This window comes from Gallus gallus, chromosome 3, assembly GCF_016699485.2.
Source record: "Gallus gallus isolate bGalGal1 chromosome 3, bGalGal1.mat.broiler.GRCg7b, whole genome shotgun sequence".
NCBI lineage: Eukaryota > Metazoa > Chordata > Aves > Galliformes > Phasianidae > Gallus > Gallus gallus.
The window spans coordinates 55,435,066-55,453,560 of NC_052534.1; the positions used below are offsets into that span (position 1 = coordinate 55,435,066).

Sequence of the window (18,495 nt, forward strand, 5' to 3'; positions counted from 1 at the left end):
TCTTTATTCCAAGGTAAAGGAAGTCCTGTACAAGCACACAGTATGTGCTAAGCTCCTACATTTTTGTAAACTGGCAGGCTGCCTCATCAGCCAGGGACAAATCCAGCACCACACCCAAGCCTCTTTTCGGCCCTTTCCTCAGGCGCAGTTTATTATCTGAAATGCAAACTTTACCAAGCAGCACAACACAAGGTTATTTCCCCTGACTAAAACTACACCCAAAGGGCCCTGTGACCAGAAGTCATTGGATCCAGCTGGGTTTCTTGGGTCTTGTCAGGACCCACTTTATGCCTTCCCTTGGATCTCTCAGGACTGGCTGGTTCCAGGGCTCCTTCATCACCCTTCTCCGACTCATAGGGACAGCCTCCGTTGTATGCCTCCTGTTTGCTATCTTCTACTTTTTCTTTTTTTCTTGTTCTTTTTTTTTTTTACTCAATCTTGTGTTTTCACAGATAACATCCATTGACATTTTCTCACTGCCTGAGAACACTGATAAGAATTTTTCTATACCTATTATTATCTTTTGTTGCTCAGCTCATGGTTCCCTTAGCAGTAATAGGGGCCTCGCTAAAACAATTTACTCCACTGGAACTTGATGTACAATTTTGCAGTTTTGTTCTACCAAAATCCTTTCCTTTATATGTTTTATTGGTCTTTTAGTGTCAAAATAATTCACAAAAGCCAATGCAATTATCTCAATTGACTTTCACGAGGTTTGGACCAGGCCCTAAATGCATTTCTATAAAAAGATCACCAGATTCTTTTAGTTGGAGAGTATTAGTAGCATTCTGCTGTGACATTTATTGAGAACAAAAAGTAGATTTCCACATTAGCATAGCTGAATTAAAATGAAGTAGGAATGTTTTTTGTTTCTTTTGCTAATAATGCTCGTACTGATCTGAGCCTCCTTGTAACATTGCAGATCATTCTAAACTTTAACAAAGTTAAGTGATGAATACAGAATGCTGGCAGTGCATCACAGCTGTGAACTATGATATCAAAATTATGTCCTGTAATCCTGCAAAACATGCATCTCTCTAATATTTCAGCAGAATAAGGTTTCTGAATGGCAAGTAGGTACTAAAATTTATTGCTGTGGTATTAAATTTGTACCTGATTGACTTTTATTGAAGTCACTTCTACCTGCCTTCCCAAACAAATTACCCTGCTTTAATTTCTCCACTTTCAATACTGCTAAGTATAATTATTAAACACTGAATAGAGGTAATCTCATTATTTCCTGAACATCCTATCATCAACGTAGGTAATGTGGATAGACTGTGACTACTTATATTAAATGCTTCACACTCCAGGAACAGTTTCTGCCAAATGAGACAAGCTATTCAACAAACAGAGAAGTGACGAAACTCAGATTCTTCTGCACTTTGTATGTTGTACCCCCGCTACCCTTCACAGACATAACTGTGTCAGTCTCCGTATCTCTGTGACTCCATCATAAGGCTCAAAATGCTGCTAACTTGAAATTTTATACGTGTAGAATAGGTAACAATTCAATTTTGTATTATTTTCTGTGTGTTTAGGTGAGCACTAATTTGTGTCTCTCTCTTGTATCTTGCCACAGAATTTTATGAAGATGGGAAGAACATATGATAACTGTTTTTCTATAAGCCTTCCTAAGGTTGCGAAAAACAAACAAAAAACAAAACAACCCACCCAGAATACTGATGCAGAACTTAATGAAATTAATTATTGACTGCCAAGAGTGAAGAGCAAAGAGAGACTTCGTTGGCTTCGTGGATCAGCTCTGTTCACAGGTGATGGTGTTATCGATGTGTGAGTCCCTTCAGGGGCTGTCTGCAAGAACAATTGGTGCAAGGTATGCTTGATTCAGCATGAAGTCTTGTGGGGAATTATTTTATACATAAAAGAGAGCTATAAAGAACTATTATTTGTGTCAATGCTTTTTTTTTTTTTTTTTTTTTGAGAAAATGACTTTAACTTTTAGGGGAACATTGTTGTGTCTTTCAGGAAATTCACTGCATGAACACAAACATTAAAAACACAAGGACTTCAATGCAAAGGTGGAAGTTCACAATCAGCAACAAAATCACATAAAGCAAATTATATTAAGTAAAATTTACATGTAGTTATTTCTGTGCCCAGCAGTAGCTTAGAAATTGAGAAAATAACCTTTCCAGAACAGGTTACTTAGGAGGTAGAACAAGATGCATCAGTTAAGGTTTTGACACCAGCATTAAAATATTGATTCATAAAGCCTAAACCATGTCTGTTTTTATAAACAGTGTGGGTATAAAGCTGGAGAGATGAGTAAGATACCTCCAGTTAAACTGCCATTGCATATGAAATAGTCGCGGTAGCACTGTAAGACCAAAGGCTTACATGTTCCTTTTTGTAATACACAATGTACAGACTAGAGAACTTCAGACTGGTACAGTTGTTTTCAATTAGTGTTTCTCCTTTACACTTTGTGGCTAATGTTTTCCTATTATCAAGGTCTTGCATATTTTCAGCACCCACCCAACTCTGTGGTATTATATGTAATTTTTTAAAGGTCTGAGTGACAAGTACATTGATATAAGTGAATCATCATTTTGCAGGCATAAAATTTTATCAGATTGGTTTTCAAGTAGATTTATGTATTTGAGAGTCTGCATCTGCCATACAAGATTAGTGCATGGAAGATACGGCATTTGTTGCAATAGTGAGCGATAGAATTTTATACTTCAAACATGTGAAGCGATCTTGATAGTAAATTAGCATCTTGTTAAGTAGTTCCTGTTTATCAGATACAGTCACCAGAGCTGAACTAAAAAGGATATTATTGTGCAAGATTAGGACAAGTTTCCATTCCCCGCTACTGTCACTGCTTTATGTTCCAGGACTACTTTCAACCCTAGGACAAACAAAATATCCTAGGGTGGTAACCAGATGACAAAACAAGAAAAGTAAAGTGAAGAAACATCTGAAGTACAGTATTTCCTTTGAGTGCGTGATGAATTTGCAGTATGTGCCATAGGATACTTTAATCTGCAGCACATGAGAATTAACTGAGAGAGAAAAAGACAATTTCATACAGAACTACTTTAAAATGAAGCTTTTTGGGGGCAGAAAATCAAGACTTTAGTCAATGACTAGAGTATATTATCAATTTGAATGACTTGTTTGTCTAGTGATGCTCTCTATCACAATCCATAAAACCATGTAACTCTTTTCAGCCTGACATACCCAAATTATATAGATTTAGCAATGTAGGCACATGGCTGTTGTGCTTGCCACCTCACACTGCTGGCACTTGAAATGAGCCTAATGACGCTGTGTAGCCGAGGTTTCACTTTCAGGATACCCTATGACTTGCCTTGTGTGAGTCTGCACTTCAAATAAAACTGATGCATACTCAATGACTTTGCCAGAGCCACAATTAATATATGACTATCAGATGGTAATTCTTCTGTATTCTGGAAGTCTGAATTTATTCCTCTGCTGAAAGTCTTTGTTACATTTTCCACGTGTTAGCCAAAATTTTTTCCCTTTTCAGTCAGCTTTTTCTTTTCAGGACAATAGCAAGAAAGGACAAAAATTAAGTCTATCAGAAATTGTTGTATGGACTTTCCTTAACAACACAGTCAATCTGTGCTGGCCAGGCTTATATAGTTGCATTTTCCAAAGGCAAGTCCCAAAAATTCAGAAGTGCACAAAAAGCACAGAAACACAGAAAACAAATTCAGAGTGATTATAAGATAATACTCTGGAATGACAGGCCGTCCTCCCAACAATCCAGCTATAATTATGCCTCCCACAAGCACACAAGTGTCAACATTTCTTTTTAATTTAAGGTCTATATGTCTATATGAAGAGATCAGCAGTGGAATGTCCTGGTAAGATTTGTACGATCAATGGCTCTAACAAGAAAAGTGAGGTAGTTTTCAAACTGTATTCATCCTACTTTGACTTTACACCTATGCTATTTTATCTAATTTCTTTCTTCTATTGAGGCAACAGAATAAGATTCCACTGGTTTTACTGGAATTTAGACTGCATCCCTGTGTTGAAGAAATATATTGCACCACATATGTATTGGTGAAGACATACCGTTTATAATAGCAACCAAAATCCACAACAAACTTTTTAAAGTGCTTGTTAAATTAATGCAGTCACGTACAGGAGAATGCTGCTCCTACATATTTGTGTGAATCATTATAATGTGCTTTATCGCAGACATGCATCTTATTTAACCTTGAGTCATGACAGCCTTCTGTTTCATCTCTTCCGTACATCTATAGCTCTCATTAATTTATTCTGTCAGTTCCCTCTCACAATTAAAAGTGGATTGAATCATTAGCATGAAGATTTCCACCCCTTCCAGAACTTTTATATAGGTTTTAAATATTTCCTTTGAACATGACTAAATATTTGCATCATCTACACAATTATCTAAACTTTTTGAATTGAGAAGTTTTTGGCCTCGATCATTTCTTCTGGAACTGAATTTTACAGTCTAATTCTGTGGTGAATGAAAATTGTTTGCTTTTAACAGTTCAAATTTTGCCTCCTTTTGGCTTCCGAAGAATTCCTTCTTTTACTATGAGTGAAAAACAAAACAAAAACAATGGCTATTCTGAGCCACTGCCTACTATATATTTTGCTCATGTTGCATTTTATAAATGTTCTCTGAGAGACAGAGTCTTAACCCTTTTTATCTTCGTGTAAGAATTTTCCCACGTGCCTGATTGATTTTCATCACCTACCTCACTCTGTAAGGACAGTACACTTCATAAAATGTATAAAGAAGTGAATACAACTCTCTGTTGCAATCATGTCATATTTTTATTTGCATTCAATGGTAAAAACAATTGAGCTGAGATTTTCAGTGAGTGCTTCACAGTGGCTAGGTTCACTATGTTTGCAGCAACTGTGCTTGAATTCCAACTCCTGCCTTTGTGGCTGTACGGTTCAACAGCCCCCTTCTTGAGAGGCTGAGCTTCCCTTTCTGGGCCATTGTTGGACTCATTCTACATGAGAACCAGAAGGGTGGCAGATGATTATAGGGAAATTTAGGATTGAGCCCAAAGTATGTAGAGAAGTACAGACATAGCTAAAGTCACTTAAATCATAGAATCATAGAATGGCCTGGGTTGAAAAGGACTACAATGATCATCGAGTTTCAACCCCCCTGCTATGTGCAGGGTCGCCAACCACCAGACCAGGCTGCCCAGAGCCACATCCAGCCTGGCCTTGAATGCTTCCAGGGATGGGGAATCTGTCATTTATTGCTTACTACAAAACTAACTTTACATATTTGTGAAGAACAAAAGATGGTTTGGTTTTTTTTTTTCTGTTAACCCATTTGAACAGGCAACATTTCCACATCAGATTGGCATTACATAACTTATTTGTCTAATTTAGCTAGATCCTGTTGAAATTGTGTAGCATCTAGACTAATCTATATCACTTCATCTCATATGCAAAACTTGCTGATCCACACGTTGATATATTCTAAAAGAAATAATATATTTAACAAGTTCATCCATACTGTGGAAAAGTGAAGACACTTGCCATTTACCACATATACAGAATGTTCTCTTATTAATACTCATTGCATTCTGACTCTTAATCGCCTCCTGATCTACATAGCTCATTTCAAAATTAGGCTTATTTATTGCTCGCAGTTCTTTTGCTTTAGTCAAATCATTTATGAACTGGAAAAGTACACAGTGATATTGATAGTATCTATATTTTAAACCTTACCCATGTACTGCATAGTATGGCATGATGTCTGGAATTAAGCTGCTCTTTTCCAAACCATGTATTGCTTAACTTTGCTTTAAGAAGAAGCAATGCTGGAATAGACTAAATAGGTTTTTGTTGTGTTTTTTTTTCTTTTTCCTTTTTCTTTTTTTTAATAAAAGCACTGCAACTACTAAAAATCTGGGTAACTTCAAATTAAGAAGAAATAACACCATTCACAAGATTTTCTGCTGAGCAAAAGTACATGATTAAAATAATTTTATTATGGAATAGCATGAATATCCACCTCTGACGTTCATACAGTTTCAGTGGGCAGGCGGAAATAAACGCTCACAGTGCTTACCAGAAGTGACCTGGTTAGTCATTTCTCTGCCAGAATTACTGGAGGCAGATTGATATGGTTCTCTGCCAGAGCAGTAATTGCTGCTGAAGGAGTAATGTGTAGTCAGACTGCTTTGCTATTGGGTGAATACCTTTCATGAACCTTGCATTCACTTCCAAATAGCAGTAACTGCTAGAGGTGGGGGTTGAGAACTGAAGCTTGTTTTTTCTTGAACACTTAAACAGTTGGTCACTCTCCCTAAAATTATAACCAGAAGAAATGATCACAGTGTGTTTATGACTTCTTGGAGACAGTGCTGTAATATAAAATAAGTGCATTTCTGTATCAAATTATTGCTCTTGGCTGTTGTTTGTTTGTTTGTTTTGATTTTTGTGTGTGTGTGTGGGGGGGGGATATTTTTGTAAGTCTTTATATTATATTACCATACTTCCAAGTTTAATGTTTATGCTGTGGAAAGGTTATCCAGCATATTATCTGCAACACTAGATAATCTTTGTAATTTTTAATACTCCTATTTTTTTCTTCTTTTAAATACTATTTTTAAACTACTGTAAACAATGTTACATTTGAATATCAAGCAAATGAAATGTAGGTCATATCTGCAGAGGTCATAGTAGCCGAAAATCCAAAGATAACATAATGAACGTGAACATAAAATTCAAAAATGAGAAATAATTACTTGATAAGCAGCTGGTGATTTGTGTAAAAAGCATGATGAGGAAGACTAAAAGAAACATCTTTGCAATACAATGATCTGGTTTGAAATGAGAGATGTCACTATTTGAAAAAGGAAAATATGTTAAATTTACATGATTAATATTCACTGGACATACTAACATTTCAAAAATGGGATCTAAGTAATTTTGGAGGCTGAAGAAGTGCAGTTTCGAAGTTAAAGCTGTTGGAGGCAGACTGGCAGAATGTTGTGAGGGTTGTAGTGATACAGGGTGCTAATTTACAGTGCTAATTTACTTCACTAGAGGACCAAACTGCAAAGGCTACAATCAGTTTTTGAATTTAGAATTGTATCACCCCACAGAAGATACTGCCACAGCTCTACATGTTGTTACACAACTTTAAAGCATGACCTGTTCAGCCCTGCATTTACGAGTTTTCCACAAGCACTCCCATTGCAAACTTATTTTGAATGTATCAGTCTGACTTCTGCTGTTAGAAGCAATGGGAATCAGCTGTTTAGAAATTTCATACATTTCTGCAGGGAATCACTACTGTTACAAATGGTTTAGGTACATATTTGTCATAATCCTTCAAAAACTGTATTTGAAAACGCTCAAGAGCTTCTCAAGACTGTCTCGAGCCATGTGGAACTTAACATTCAGCAAGGGTGTAATATTAAGTCACAAAGTATGACAGCAGTTCTGCATCTTTGACCCATATCAAGAGATTGGGACAGATAGTGATCAATACAATTTCTGTCAAACTCTCCAGTGGAGAGCATTTATTTCTGTCACTGAAGGTCAAAAGTACATCAATGTTAATTAGGTATTTTTGTTTCCAGTTCTAATTTAATCTTAGCACCATATGAAAGACATTATATAGGTCATAAGTTTGTGCAGCTGCGTGTGCCGTTCTGTACAAATTAATTAGAAATATGCAAATAACACAAGGAAACAATCTGCACATTTGCATACAATTTGTACATGAACACAAACTTTGGCTTATGTTTAACACACCGGGTCTGGCAGTGGTCAGGAAGGATATGGAGTTGCAGATACAGTTTTTGCTGTACTGGCCAGGACAAGACAATAGCTAGGCATCTCTTGGACAACCAGGCTCTCTCTGTGTGCTTGCTGGGATGTGTGGCTGAAGGTGAGCTGAGGACAAGTGGGTTGTGCAGGTGGCTGGAGGAAGCTGGATTTGCAGTTGTGTCTGGACAGGACGCAAAAATGATAAACAAAGATTTAAAGGTCTTGAATGGAAGATAGAGACATCTTACTTGAGAAATACCGAAGGGGCCACCTGCCTAGCAGCCCCTGAACAAGTGCAAATGTCTGGGGAAGAACTGAGTCTTTTGAGCTGAACCCCAGCACAGGAAAACCTGTAGCACTGAAGCCTTGGTGCACTAGTGTGCCTGTGAACAGGGATGTCACATTTCTTTCTCTGCTGCAGCTTTCTAGCTTGCCCTGCTCCCTGACCCAGCACAAGGACAAGCTGCAGGCATATTTCTTCATGACCTGGCTTTTAGGCGGTGCTCACCACAGCACGGCACCTAAGTGACAGCAACACCACCATGGAGCCTAATAATTCACAGCTTGAGCATTTAACACTGCCAACAGCCATGCTAATCAGCACAGCCCATTTATCAGCCACCAATTGCTACAGGTCACCAGCAGCCAGGTCACACTGAGCTGCTACAGACCCATCACTGCAAGTTTTCAGGGTGCTTCAAATGCCTTTCTGACACTACCGCTGTCATACTACACAAATACAGAAGGCATTTTCGAGACAGTACTCCCTTCAGCAAACTTAGGCCAACTCAGAACACTAAGCTGTCTTAACAGATGTAACCAGTCTTAGATTCAGTCAGGTTAATTACACATGTTTATACATACAAACATGGTTGTATCAATTATTCACTTTGGGCTGTGCACAAGGGCTTACATACACAGGGTTACACTTCAAGTGCCATGAGGACACCTCAAGCCAGACGGGCCGCCCAGCAGCCCTCCCGCCCGGCCGAGCTCCTCCTGCTGTGAGGGCGGAGGCGCCGCCAGCCCGCGCTTCCCCACGCCCGCCGATCAGCACGCGCCGCATCTACCGGGGAACGCCGCGCATGCGCAAAGCCGCGGCGCGGCCGGAAGTGTGCTCGCTGCGCTTGCGCATAGGGCTTCTGCGCGACCCGGCGGAGACCAACATGGCGTCCTAGGCCCACCGTCCCAGCGTCAGCGGGCGAGCGACGCGGCCGCCGCCATCATGTCCCGGCACAGGAACGTCCGAGGCTACAACTACGACGAAGGTAGTGGTGAGCGGGAGTCGGCGGTTGTGTCCGACGCCGTTCCCGCTTCGGGCCTGCCAACCGCCCCTTCCTTCGCGCAACCCCGGCCCGCAGCCCTTTCCCGGCGGGCTCCTGAGGAGGCCGCCCGGCTCGAGGCGAGGGCGCGGGGGATCGTCGGGCCGGTGGGAGGGGAAAAACAGCTCGCTCCCTTCCCCTCCCCTCCGCGGGGGTTGGACGAGGCGCCGTGGGAGGCCTCGCCCCGCTCCCCCCTGCCCCCCCGCCGCTTCCCGCCCGTGGCCGCGCTGCCGGCGCTGCCACCCGCCGCCGACGTGCTGCCTCGTGGTCAGCGGGGAACGCGGCCCTGGCAAGCCGAGCTGCTCGGCCCGGGGCTGCCAAGGCTGAGTGCCTTTCATGGGCGTGGGAGTTGCTTAAAACCAGTATCGGTGTGACTGAGCTTCTCTTGAGTCCTTTGGAAGTTTGTGGGCCCAGTCTCACTACAGCAAGTTACATCTGGTATAATGTGGATAAGCGACAACATCTGTACAGCGACAGCACTTCTGTGTAGGAGAGGCGTAGTTCTCAAAGATAGAGTTGAGCATCTAAGGAAGAATCACATATTTCTGTTATATTGTACTGAAGTTTGCATGGAGTGAATGAGACCTCATGTAGGAATTGGGCTTGTTTACAGTAAAGTGGCTGTCTTTGTGTCCTGTCCCATTAATACAAGCTAACTGTCCTTTGTGCCCTTTTGCTCAAGGGTTTTATTTGTGTTGGCTTGCACTGTGAAAAAAATGGGCACACTTCCACTTTATACTGGTGTTTTAGATAACACTTTAGTATGGAAGCAGCTATTTTGTTGCCTAACTTTGTCAGGTACAAAAAATGCAGGAAACATTTCTGCCTGTCTCTGCTCTTCCTCTTGAGTGAACAGGTGCGAAGTTCAAAGATCGGGTTTTGTGCTATGAATTTGGAATTTTGAGAGAAATCATTTAGATCCACAGGCACCGTTACCTTTGTGTGACCTGCCTTCCTTTCAAGTCTACCTACTAGAAGCCCCACTTTAGACTGGGTTGGGAATTTTTGTGCTGAATTTTTTCAGCCTCTGTAGGCATTTACTTCATCAAAGGTGTTGGCTGTAGTGTTTGTTGGTCTTAACTGGACCTCTGTCCTCTGTGTAAGTGAGTGTACAGCCTGTAGAACTCACTTTGGTACTTGTACTTAAACCAGAAGTTTTTTTAACTGAGTTTGCTGAGATGCGTTGTAAATTGATATAACCATATGAGGCCCATGTTGCTGTTGCTACTCTGAAATTCTGCTGCATTACACATCAGATTTAATTATAGGTATGCATATGTGTGGTCTATATACTTCCGTCATATATTACTTTTGTAGTCATGTGCAGTCTTGCTATGTTACTTAGAATACATGTATGTATACTACTTTGCTGGGCCCAATTATTGGTCTTCTAAAGTAAATATCTGCAGTATTTTTGGTCTCTTTTCATAGGAAGGCTTCTGAGCCCTGAGGAAGGAATTTCAGCCTTCATGTAACTGTATTCTGTTTCTGAGCTCTTTTTGAGGTAGCGTGTTCAGAACTGCATGAGTTCTGTAGTAAAATCTCCTAAATTCCTGCAGAGAGCATGTTGGCAAGATAGCTGTTGATGCTGTGAAATGTATCTGTGGTCTCTAGGCTGTTTGTCAGTTTTTAAAGAATAGTTTATGGTAAATGCAAGTGAAGTTGACATTGATTTTTTTTTTTTCCTATTTTGTGTTGAGAATAAAATTAACCTTTCACACCTCAAATAATTCTGTTCCTTTTTTTGGATGGATACAGTGTTTGTAATATTCTAGTTCTGTGGCCTTTAAATTGGTATCAGAGCACCAAATTTCTGTGTAGCTGCTAGCTACTTTTTCCTCTTGCTCTTTAAAATAGAAGCAAACAGCATTTGTGAACTTGCCAAGCACATGCAATAACGTCTTATAAATATTTCGTTATTCTTGGTGAAAAGTGCAGGTTTATTTTCGAGATCTGTGTAATGCTAGGATATGTGTATATTTTTAATAGAGAATAATTTACTTTCTAATTAGGTTTCCTGGTGATTGATTCTTGATACGTTATTTGAAATGTGAATTGAACTTTGAATTGCTGAACTTTGAGTTTTGAAAGGTGGGTGGGTAAACATGAGGGTAGACCAGAGAAAAGAAAGCTGAGAAGTAGGTAAGTAGGTAAGGGTAGAAATCCCAATCTGAGCTACAGGAGTGAGGACTGTTATAGAACAGTGTGTGGTTAAGGCTATCAAGAGGTCAGGCAGAAATATCAAGACAAGCACTAGGGATGAAAGTTGGTAGAACTGAAGGAAGTTGAGTTTAGATGATGAGGACAGCATTCCAAAGGAGGTGAAGAATTGCAACTCCTGAGATCTTTCTGCTGAGGAATAAAGTACTATATTATTTTAACATTTAATAGCAGAACATCTTACCTAGGTAAATGAACAGCAACTTACTGTGCTTCTGGAGTATTGGAGATGCATAAGATCTTAATACCCTACAAAAAGCCTGTCCTTTGAATGATTTCATGATTCTATTTAAAAGTTGTGCAGGCTAACTTTATTTTTTTGTACTTCGTAGATTTTGAAGATGATGATGTGTATGGCCAGTCAGTAGAAGATGATTATTGCATTTCTCCTTCTACAGGTTAGTTCAAATAATTACATATAAACACGGTTAACACGTTCAGTCATGCCAACTACGTTACTTTGGGGAACAGGTGCTCAGATGGGGTAAAGAGTCTCTGTGGGATGCGCCGCTGGCCCTTGCTTGCAGCTGTTCTCATGTGAGTTGATGTGAAGTTAGTAAGCTTCTGATTTTTTGGAACATGGCAAAATAGGTGCAAAAACAGTGATGCTGTGTGCTCAGGTAAGACGTGATTGGAGTGGCTTGGCCTAGCTGAATTCAATGTAGCTGTAATACTCCTAGGTTGTATTAATCTCTGGAAGATGCTTAATTCAGGGTCTGCCTAGATTCGGTGGCAGATTTTTAGAGCCAGGTGGATCCTAAAAATAGTATAGCTAATGTTGTTCTGCAGCTGTGCTACTGTGGATGGCCTGTCTGGTTCTAAATCCACAGCATCTGTGATGTAGTCTGTGGCCTCTGGCTGCGGATAGTTAATTGGATCTTTAGAAGTCTATTTCTCTGTCATCCTGTTCTTTAGATAAGGTACTCTAGGTGTATATTTTTACTAATTGTAGTCACATTTCCCGATTTAAATGGTATCATGTTGAGTTTCTAAGTTTAATTGCTAGACTTTTCTTGACATTTTCTAAGGAATACGGTAGTTTTTTTTTTATTTAGTGATGAAAACTTGTGTTTACTTGAAAAATAAATACAAAGTGTTAAATCACAGAACAAATTCCCATGTTGGTGCGCAGTAATTTTCTTAATTCTGTGTGGTTCTTCATACACAAAATAGACTTAGATCATGCAGTAGTCTTTGAATATTAATATCTTCTTCAGTTACGGTGATTGAATATGGAATAGTATGCATTTAGGAAACACTTGCTATGATGATACTGCTTTTGGATATTGCGTATAGTTTTAGCAAGCATTTCAGAGCTGCAGAGAGTAATAAATTTGCGAGGACATTAAAAGCACAAGGGCATCAGTTTGTGTTAATGCTTTGTATGTTTCTGAGAGTACGTAAGAGCTTGTGTTCAGCACCAAGTTTTACGTATATATGTGTTAATGTGTTGTTAAACCGTAATGGAATCGTGTGCTTGTTGAAGGCTTGCAGTGAATGTATGTTTTAACTAAGGACCTGTATTACCAGTGAAATTCCAGGAAGAAAATAACATGCTCTAATGAGTTAATAGTGTGACAGTGCAATACTGTAAATGCAGTATTTATTTGCATGCTAATTTTTTAACTTGTCACTGAAGTTAAAAAACAAAAACGTGTGGAATAAGATTATGAAGCCATCAGGCCATAGGAGGTAATTCAGTATAGAAAGTAACTTTTTCAGACCTGGAATATTTTTTTTCTGTTTGAGTATTGAACTTGTAAAATACTTAATTTACATAGACAAATACAAAGATATTTCCCAACCTATCTTTTCACTGTGTTGAAAACAGTTCAGCATCCTAACTTTTTTTTCTTGTTGTTTGTGTTTTTAAAGGAGGAAGTAATACTTGATTTTTTTTTAATACTTGAATTTTTACCTAATGTAGCAGCTCAGTTTATCTACTCAAGACGAGACAAACCAGCAACGTTTGCTGAGCCATTGGAAGAGGAATATGGCTATGAGGATACGGAAGATACTGCTGGTTATTTTACATCCAATCATCAGTTGACTGAAGTTGATAGAGGTAATGATAGAAAAATAATAATACTCGGACCTATCTCTTATGATTCAAAGTAGTAGACTAAGTAGTCTGAACTCGGTGTTACACCACTGACTTACTGCTTGATATTCTGAAATCTTGCATTAGAACAGCATGTTTCATGTGCAGTAGCATCCGTGGTGATTCTTTAGGTGTGTAACTACCCTTTGTATAGTATAGTACTTGTATCTCACTTTCTTACGGTGAAATTTACTTTCATAGCAGTTTCAAGTGTGATGGGATGGGGGGCCCCTTTCTCCCCTTTTGGTGCGAAGGAAAGAAAAATGACCCAGTTAAGATAGGGAGAGATAATACATTCACTACAAATGGTAGAAAAATATAAGATAATAATAAAGGAGAGTTACAATTAGTAATTCAAATGAGGGAGAGGGGAAGGCCAGAACTATGCTGCTGACTGTACTGCTGTCTCCCAGAAGAAGCCCTTGTCCCCATCACCTGGAATTGGAGATCATGTGAAGACTCTTGGGAAATGTAATACATCTTAGTGATCTTCCTGCTGGGGAGCCAGAACTCACGTGAGACTTAGATAAAATCAGGAAGTACAGCTTCACAGTGCACTGTGCCTCTGCACCCATCAGCCTGTTGCATGATGTCATGATATAGAATAGTGGTATAACGAGGACAGCTTTGTTACTGGAAATATTTAGATTTGATATGAAATATAAACAAAAGAACAACTGTACTGTTTTAGACCAAGCATCTGTGTAGCTTAGTATCTTGACTCCACAAATGGAATGAGGGGAGAATGTAAGAAAGAGTAAAGATGTATAATAAATAATATAATAAAGAAAGATGTATTTGTACATAGAATGGTCTTTTCCTCACGTTGCATTCCAAATTATGGTAGGTAGTAGTATTCGAGAGGTGTGAAGTGATGCATTTCCTTGAAATGATGTCATTAGTTACCCCTATCCTCTATAGTTTTACCAAATGCTGTATTGAATCCATTAGTCTTTGATTTCTACTCAGTCCTGCAGCTGTAAGTTCAATGTTAAAAGCCCAGTTCCATGCTGAGTGGTGGGGGAAAAAATACTTGCTTTTGTTTTTCCAACCTGCTACCTCATATCTTAAATGTTCTGTGAAAAAGATATACAAGTCTCTTTCCTAGCTATTAATAGCTAACTTTTTGTTTTTAACTTATTTGGAATATTGACAGTTATCTTTATGTTAGTTAGCACAAAGTGCATTGATGAATGAATAGAAAATAAAGTGTATAAATGAAATTTGGTATTTAAAATGTACATTGCAGAAAATTCTGGAACAATAGTCAAATGTAAATTTATTATCAGTTGAATTTGTAGAATCTACGATAATGCATAGACATGGGCAAATATGATAAACTGGGGGTAAAATATGCTTTGCAGTAGGAAGTGATACCATAGAAGGTAATTGGAAAGAGCTAGTCTGCAGTTATCTGAAGGCTGGAGCACCTTTCCTATGAGGAAGGGTTGAGGGAACTGGGCTTCTTTAGCTTGGAGAAGGGGAGGCTCTGGGGTGACCTCATTGTGGCCTTCCAACATTTGAAGGGAGTGTATAAATAGGAGGGGGAATGACTGTTTACAAGGGTGGACAGTGATAGGACAAGGGGGAATGGTCTTGAACTGAGACATAGCAGGTTTAGGTTAGATATTAGGAGGAAGTTCTTCACACAGAAGGTGGTGACGCACTGGAACAGATTGCCCAAGGAGGTTGTGCATGCCCCATTCATGGAGGCATTCAGGGCCAGGCTGGAGGTTGTTCTGGGCAGCCTGGTCTAGTGGTTGGCAACCCTGCACGTAGCAGGGGGGTTGAAACTCGATGATCTTTGAGGTCCTTTTCAACCCAGGCCATTCTATGATTTTGTGATCTAGACAGTGCAGTAAACTGAGTTTTCATAATAGTTTTGACGAGGTCCATCAGTTATTAAGAAGTGATATGTGAAAGAAGAAACTCATTCTGGATTTAAAGGAAAAATATGGAATGGAAAACTAGAAATAACCATTTCTGCTGTGAATTCAACAGTGTTTTTTCGTAAGACCTGTTTTATTTCGATATTGTCGTAGAGCGCTTGGAAAAGTGTGACAGGTTGGCCTTTAATACAAGAGTATTGATTGTAATCAAGCTAGGGAATTGGAGATTATTCATCCTAATCGACAGGTAATAAAATGTTCAACTAACACATTGTCCACGGCTCTACCAGTACTCGTTCTGCATCAAGACAGCTGATTTAAGTAGCCTTGTGGAGTTCTGTAGTATTGGATTTGCTTAGCAGAGTTATTTCTGTGTTGCCATCTTTGAGGAGTTGTTCAAATAAGGAATTTGCAGTTTTCTTACTGTTGTTTTAATAGTCTTCCTGAAACTAGAAGTAACAGTGATATTCAAGATATTCTTCTGTTTTGTTAGGTGTGCGTCTTTGTGATCAGCACGTTAATTCCAGTGAAGTGGCAACCTGGTGAATTTTTTGTCTCTAGCTATGTGCGATCTCAAGACTTAAGAAACTTATCTTAGTCAAGATTTGTACTGGTTGGAAGTTTTATTGGCTACTCTAACTTAAGGGAGTTTGCTTATTAAATTATGAAAAATATTTATTTAAAAATAAAGACTGGTGAGAGTGATGATAACTGTGTCATTAGACTTAAATTGAAAAGTGGAAGATGTCTGAGGAAGAAACACCTTTTTTTTCTGAACTATTGTGAGTGTATCTTTAGTGTAATTTTTCTTTCATTGTGAGCTATGCTCAAATCCTGAAAAGTGAAAATACTTTACATTTTTTAACTTTAGGATTTGATTTTATAAGTTTTCTTATAATTTCCCTGTACATTTTGTAGTGTTTTTCACAGGAGTGTAGGAATATATTATAAATAAAATGGATTTTATGAACCAGAAAATATTTTACGATTCTAGGAAAGGTAGTTTGAAAGCTGCTGCATTCATCCAGATTTGCTAATATTTAAACTTCTTCAATTTTTAAGGCCTCAGGGTCCTGAAAATGCTGCTTTACTTTTGATACAAGTTGTAGCTCCTGTAAACACTTAACACAGAAACCCATTTAACGACATACTTCAACTTGCTAAACAATTTTGAGTAATTTTAAGGTGATTACTTGAATTTCTTCTCTGAAGTTAGTTTTTTTAACATCAAAGTATTACGATGTTGAGACTTTTATAGACTAATAAATACATAGCAGTCAGTGATGTGTTCCTTATTGCAACATTGGAAATGAATCAAATATTCTCCAGGGTTTCGGGGATAAAATTTTACTATGAAGAGAAATGAGATTAAAATTAATTTATTAAGGTTTTATCTCTCGCCATGATATTTCTCTCCTGTTTTTGTTAATCATATGTGTGGTGTTTCTAGTTAGGCTGATTTGTTAAAACTTTATTTTGTGTCAGTTTGTAACAGTAATTTGTTTTTTGTAGCTCGTCTTAGTTCATGCCTTGATCAAATGAGAGAAGTTTTGGCAGAGTCTGTACCAGACCAAGCAATGGTGCAAGCAGTACTGGATAGTAAATTTGATGTACAGAAGGCTTTGGATCTTGTGCTTTCACAAGGCAGTAAGCAAAATGTGAAGACCAAGGATGAGGATGCAGTGATTGTAAGAAAGACAACAAAAGGTATGCAGTTCAATTGGATTCAAGATGTTTCACGTGTATGTATGGTTTAATTTTGGCTTTACAGGCTGTGAGGATGATTATTATTGTGTTAGTAATTTATTTGAAATCTTAAAGATGCCAACTGCTATTTCTTTGTTCTGAAAATGTTTGAAGGAAGCAGTATGTTTCATTGGTATAACTGTCAGCTTAAGTCCAGAATGCAAGCAACCATCTGCATTTCATAGTAAATTTCTGAATTTTAATGTATGACTTAATTAACAAAAATATGTCCTAACTTGTACTTTCAATCTTTGTTTAGTAAACTGACATTCCACAGTGATTCCTTTTTGTTTTTTTTTTTTTGTTTTTTTTTGCCATGTGTGTAATTTATACAGTAACTTTCTTGTTTTGATTTATACTTGAATCTTCATGGTTCTTACTGGCATTTCTTTGCTGGTTTGTGAAGTTGTGTAGGTATTTCAGTAGATAACCATAATTTAGTTGTAGAACAGCAGATAACTTTGAGTAACACTTTGTAATTAAATGCCTTTTCATGTTTCTTCTTGATTTTTTTTTTTTTTTGATGCTGCTCTCTACTTTAAAAAAAAAAATGGATTCTTCGTTGTGGCTGTACTTCCATCTGAAAATTTTTGGCTATTGTAAGGTAAGGAGACTTACTTTGTTTTCCAGAATTACTTACTAATAAAAACTGCTTCTCTTGTGCAGTAGAAAATGTTGACAGCTCCAACAAACCAGAGCTTGGAAACTTGACAGCCAAAACTGGTTCAGCTTGTTATTCCTTAATTGCAAACGACAAAATGCTCTTAAATGTTGAAAAATCTGGTAAATATTCATCTGAAAAGAAAGGATCAAAATCCTCTTCACTTGTTCTGTCTTCTTCCAGTGATGATATCTGTAAAGGATCATTTTGTGAGCCTATGAATGAGACAGAGAATCAGCTATCAGAAAGTGCAAGTGTAGTAGGTTCAATTCCTGACAGTGAAGATGCTTGCTGTAGCATAGGAAGTAACCCATCTGGAAGTTCTTCATTTAAGAAGTTGAAATGCAAGGAAGCACAGGACTTGAAATCCTTGCTGATGCAGAATGTGGCTTGTGATTCTCTGAGTCTTAAAGACAGCATTCCGTCTATTTCCTCAAAAACTTTTGATGGCAGTAGCAATGAAAATTTTTGCAGTCCTTGCATAATGAGCACTTTAGGAGAATTGGCTCTTGATAATGAAGTCAGTCATACTGCAAATAGAAAGAATGAACTTGAAAGTTTTTCTCCACTTGCGCAAAGTAGAAAGCAAGAAAGCCCCTCTTCAGAGATGGCTGCGTTGCCAGTGTTAAGGTCTGGAAATACATCACTGGCTGACTTACTTCAGGAGCACCAGGAAAGCGGTGCAAGCCACTGTTACTCTTTGGCTGATCTTTATACCCAGTCAACAGCAAGTATCACAGATGAGAATTTGGGAACCTCATCGTTATCACAACTAGT

The 18,495-nt window shown here is 38.6% G+C and overlaps 1 protein-coding gene across 3 annotated transcripts in view; it reads left to right on the forward strand.

Moving 5' to 3' along the window:
- Positions 1 to 8,932: 8,932 nt before the first annotated feature.
- The window catches only part of HBS1L (HBS1 like translational GTPase), a 65,190-nt gene continuing 55,627 nt past the window's right edge, over positions 8,933 to 18,495 (forward strand). Inside the window, exons 1-5 of one of the 3 annotated variants that reach the window (XM_001234090.7) lie at positions 8,933 to 9,047; positions 11,654 to 11,719; positions 13,249 to 13,386; positions 16,824 to 17,018; positions 17,667 to 17,840. In XM_001234090.7, coding sequence (XP_001234091.3) covers positions 9,005 to 9,047; positions 11,654 to 11,719; positions 13,249 to 13,386; positions 16,824 to 17,018; positions 17,667 to 17,840 — 616 coding nt within the window. In that variant the 5' untranslated portion in view covers positions 8,933 to 9,004. Of the gene's footprint in view, positions 9,048 to 11,653; positions 11,720 to 13,248; positions 13,387 to 16,821; positions 17,019 to 17,661; positions 17,841 to 18,495 lie in introns of those variants that run through there. The other 2 variants (XM_015284167.4, XM_046939184.1) reach the window with 2 other exon arrangements.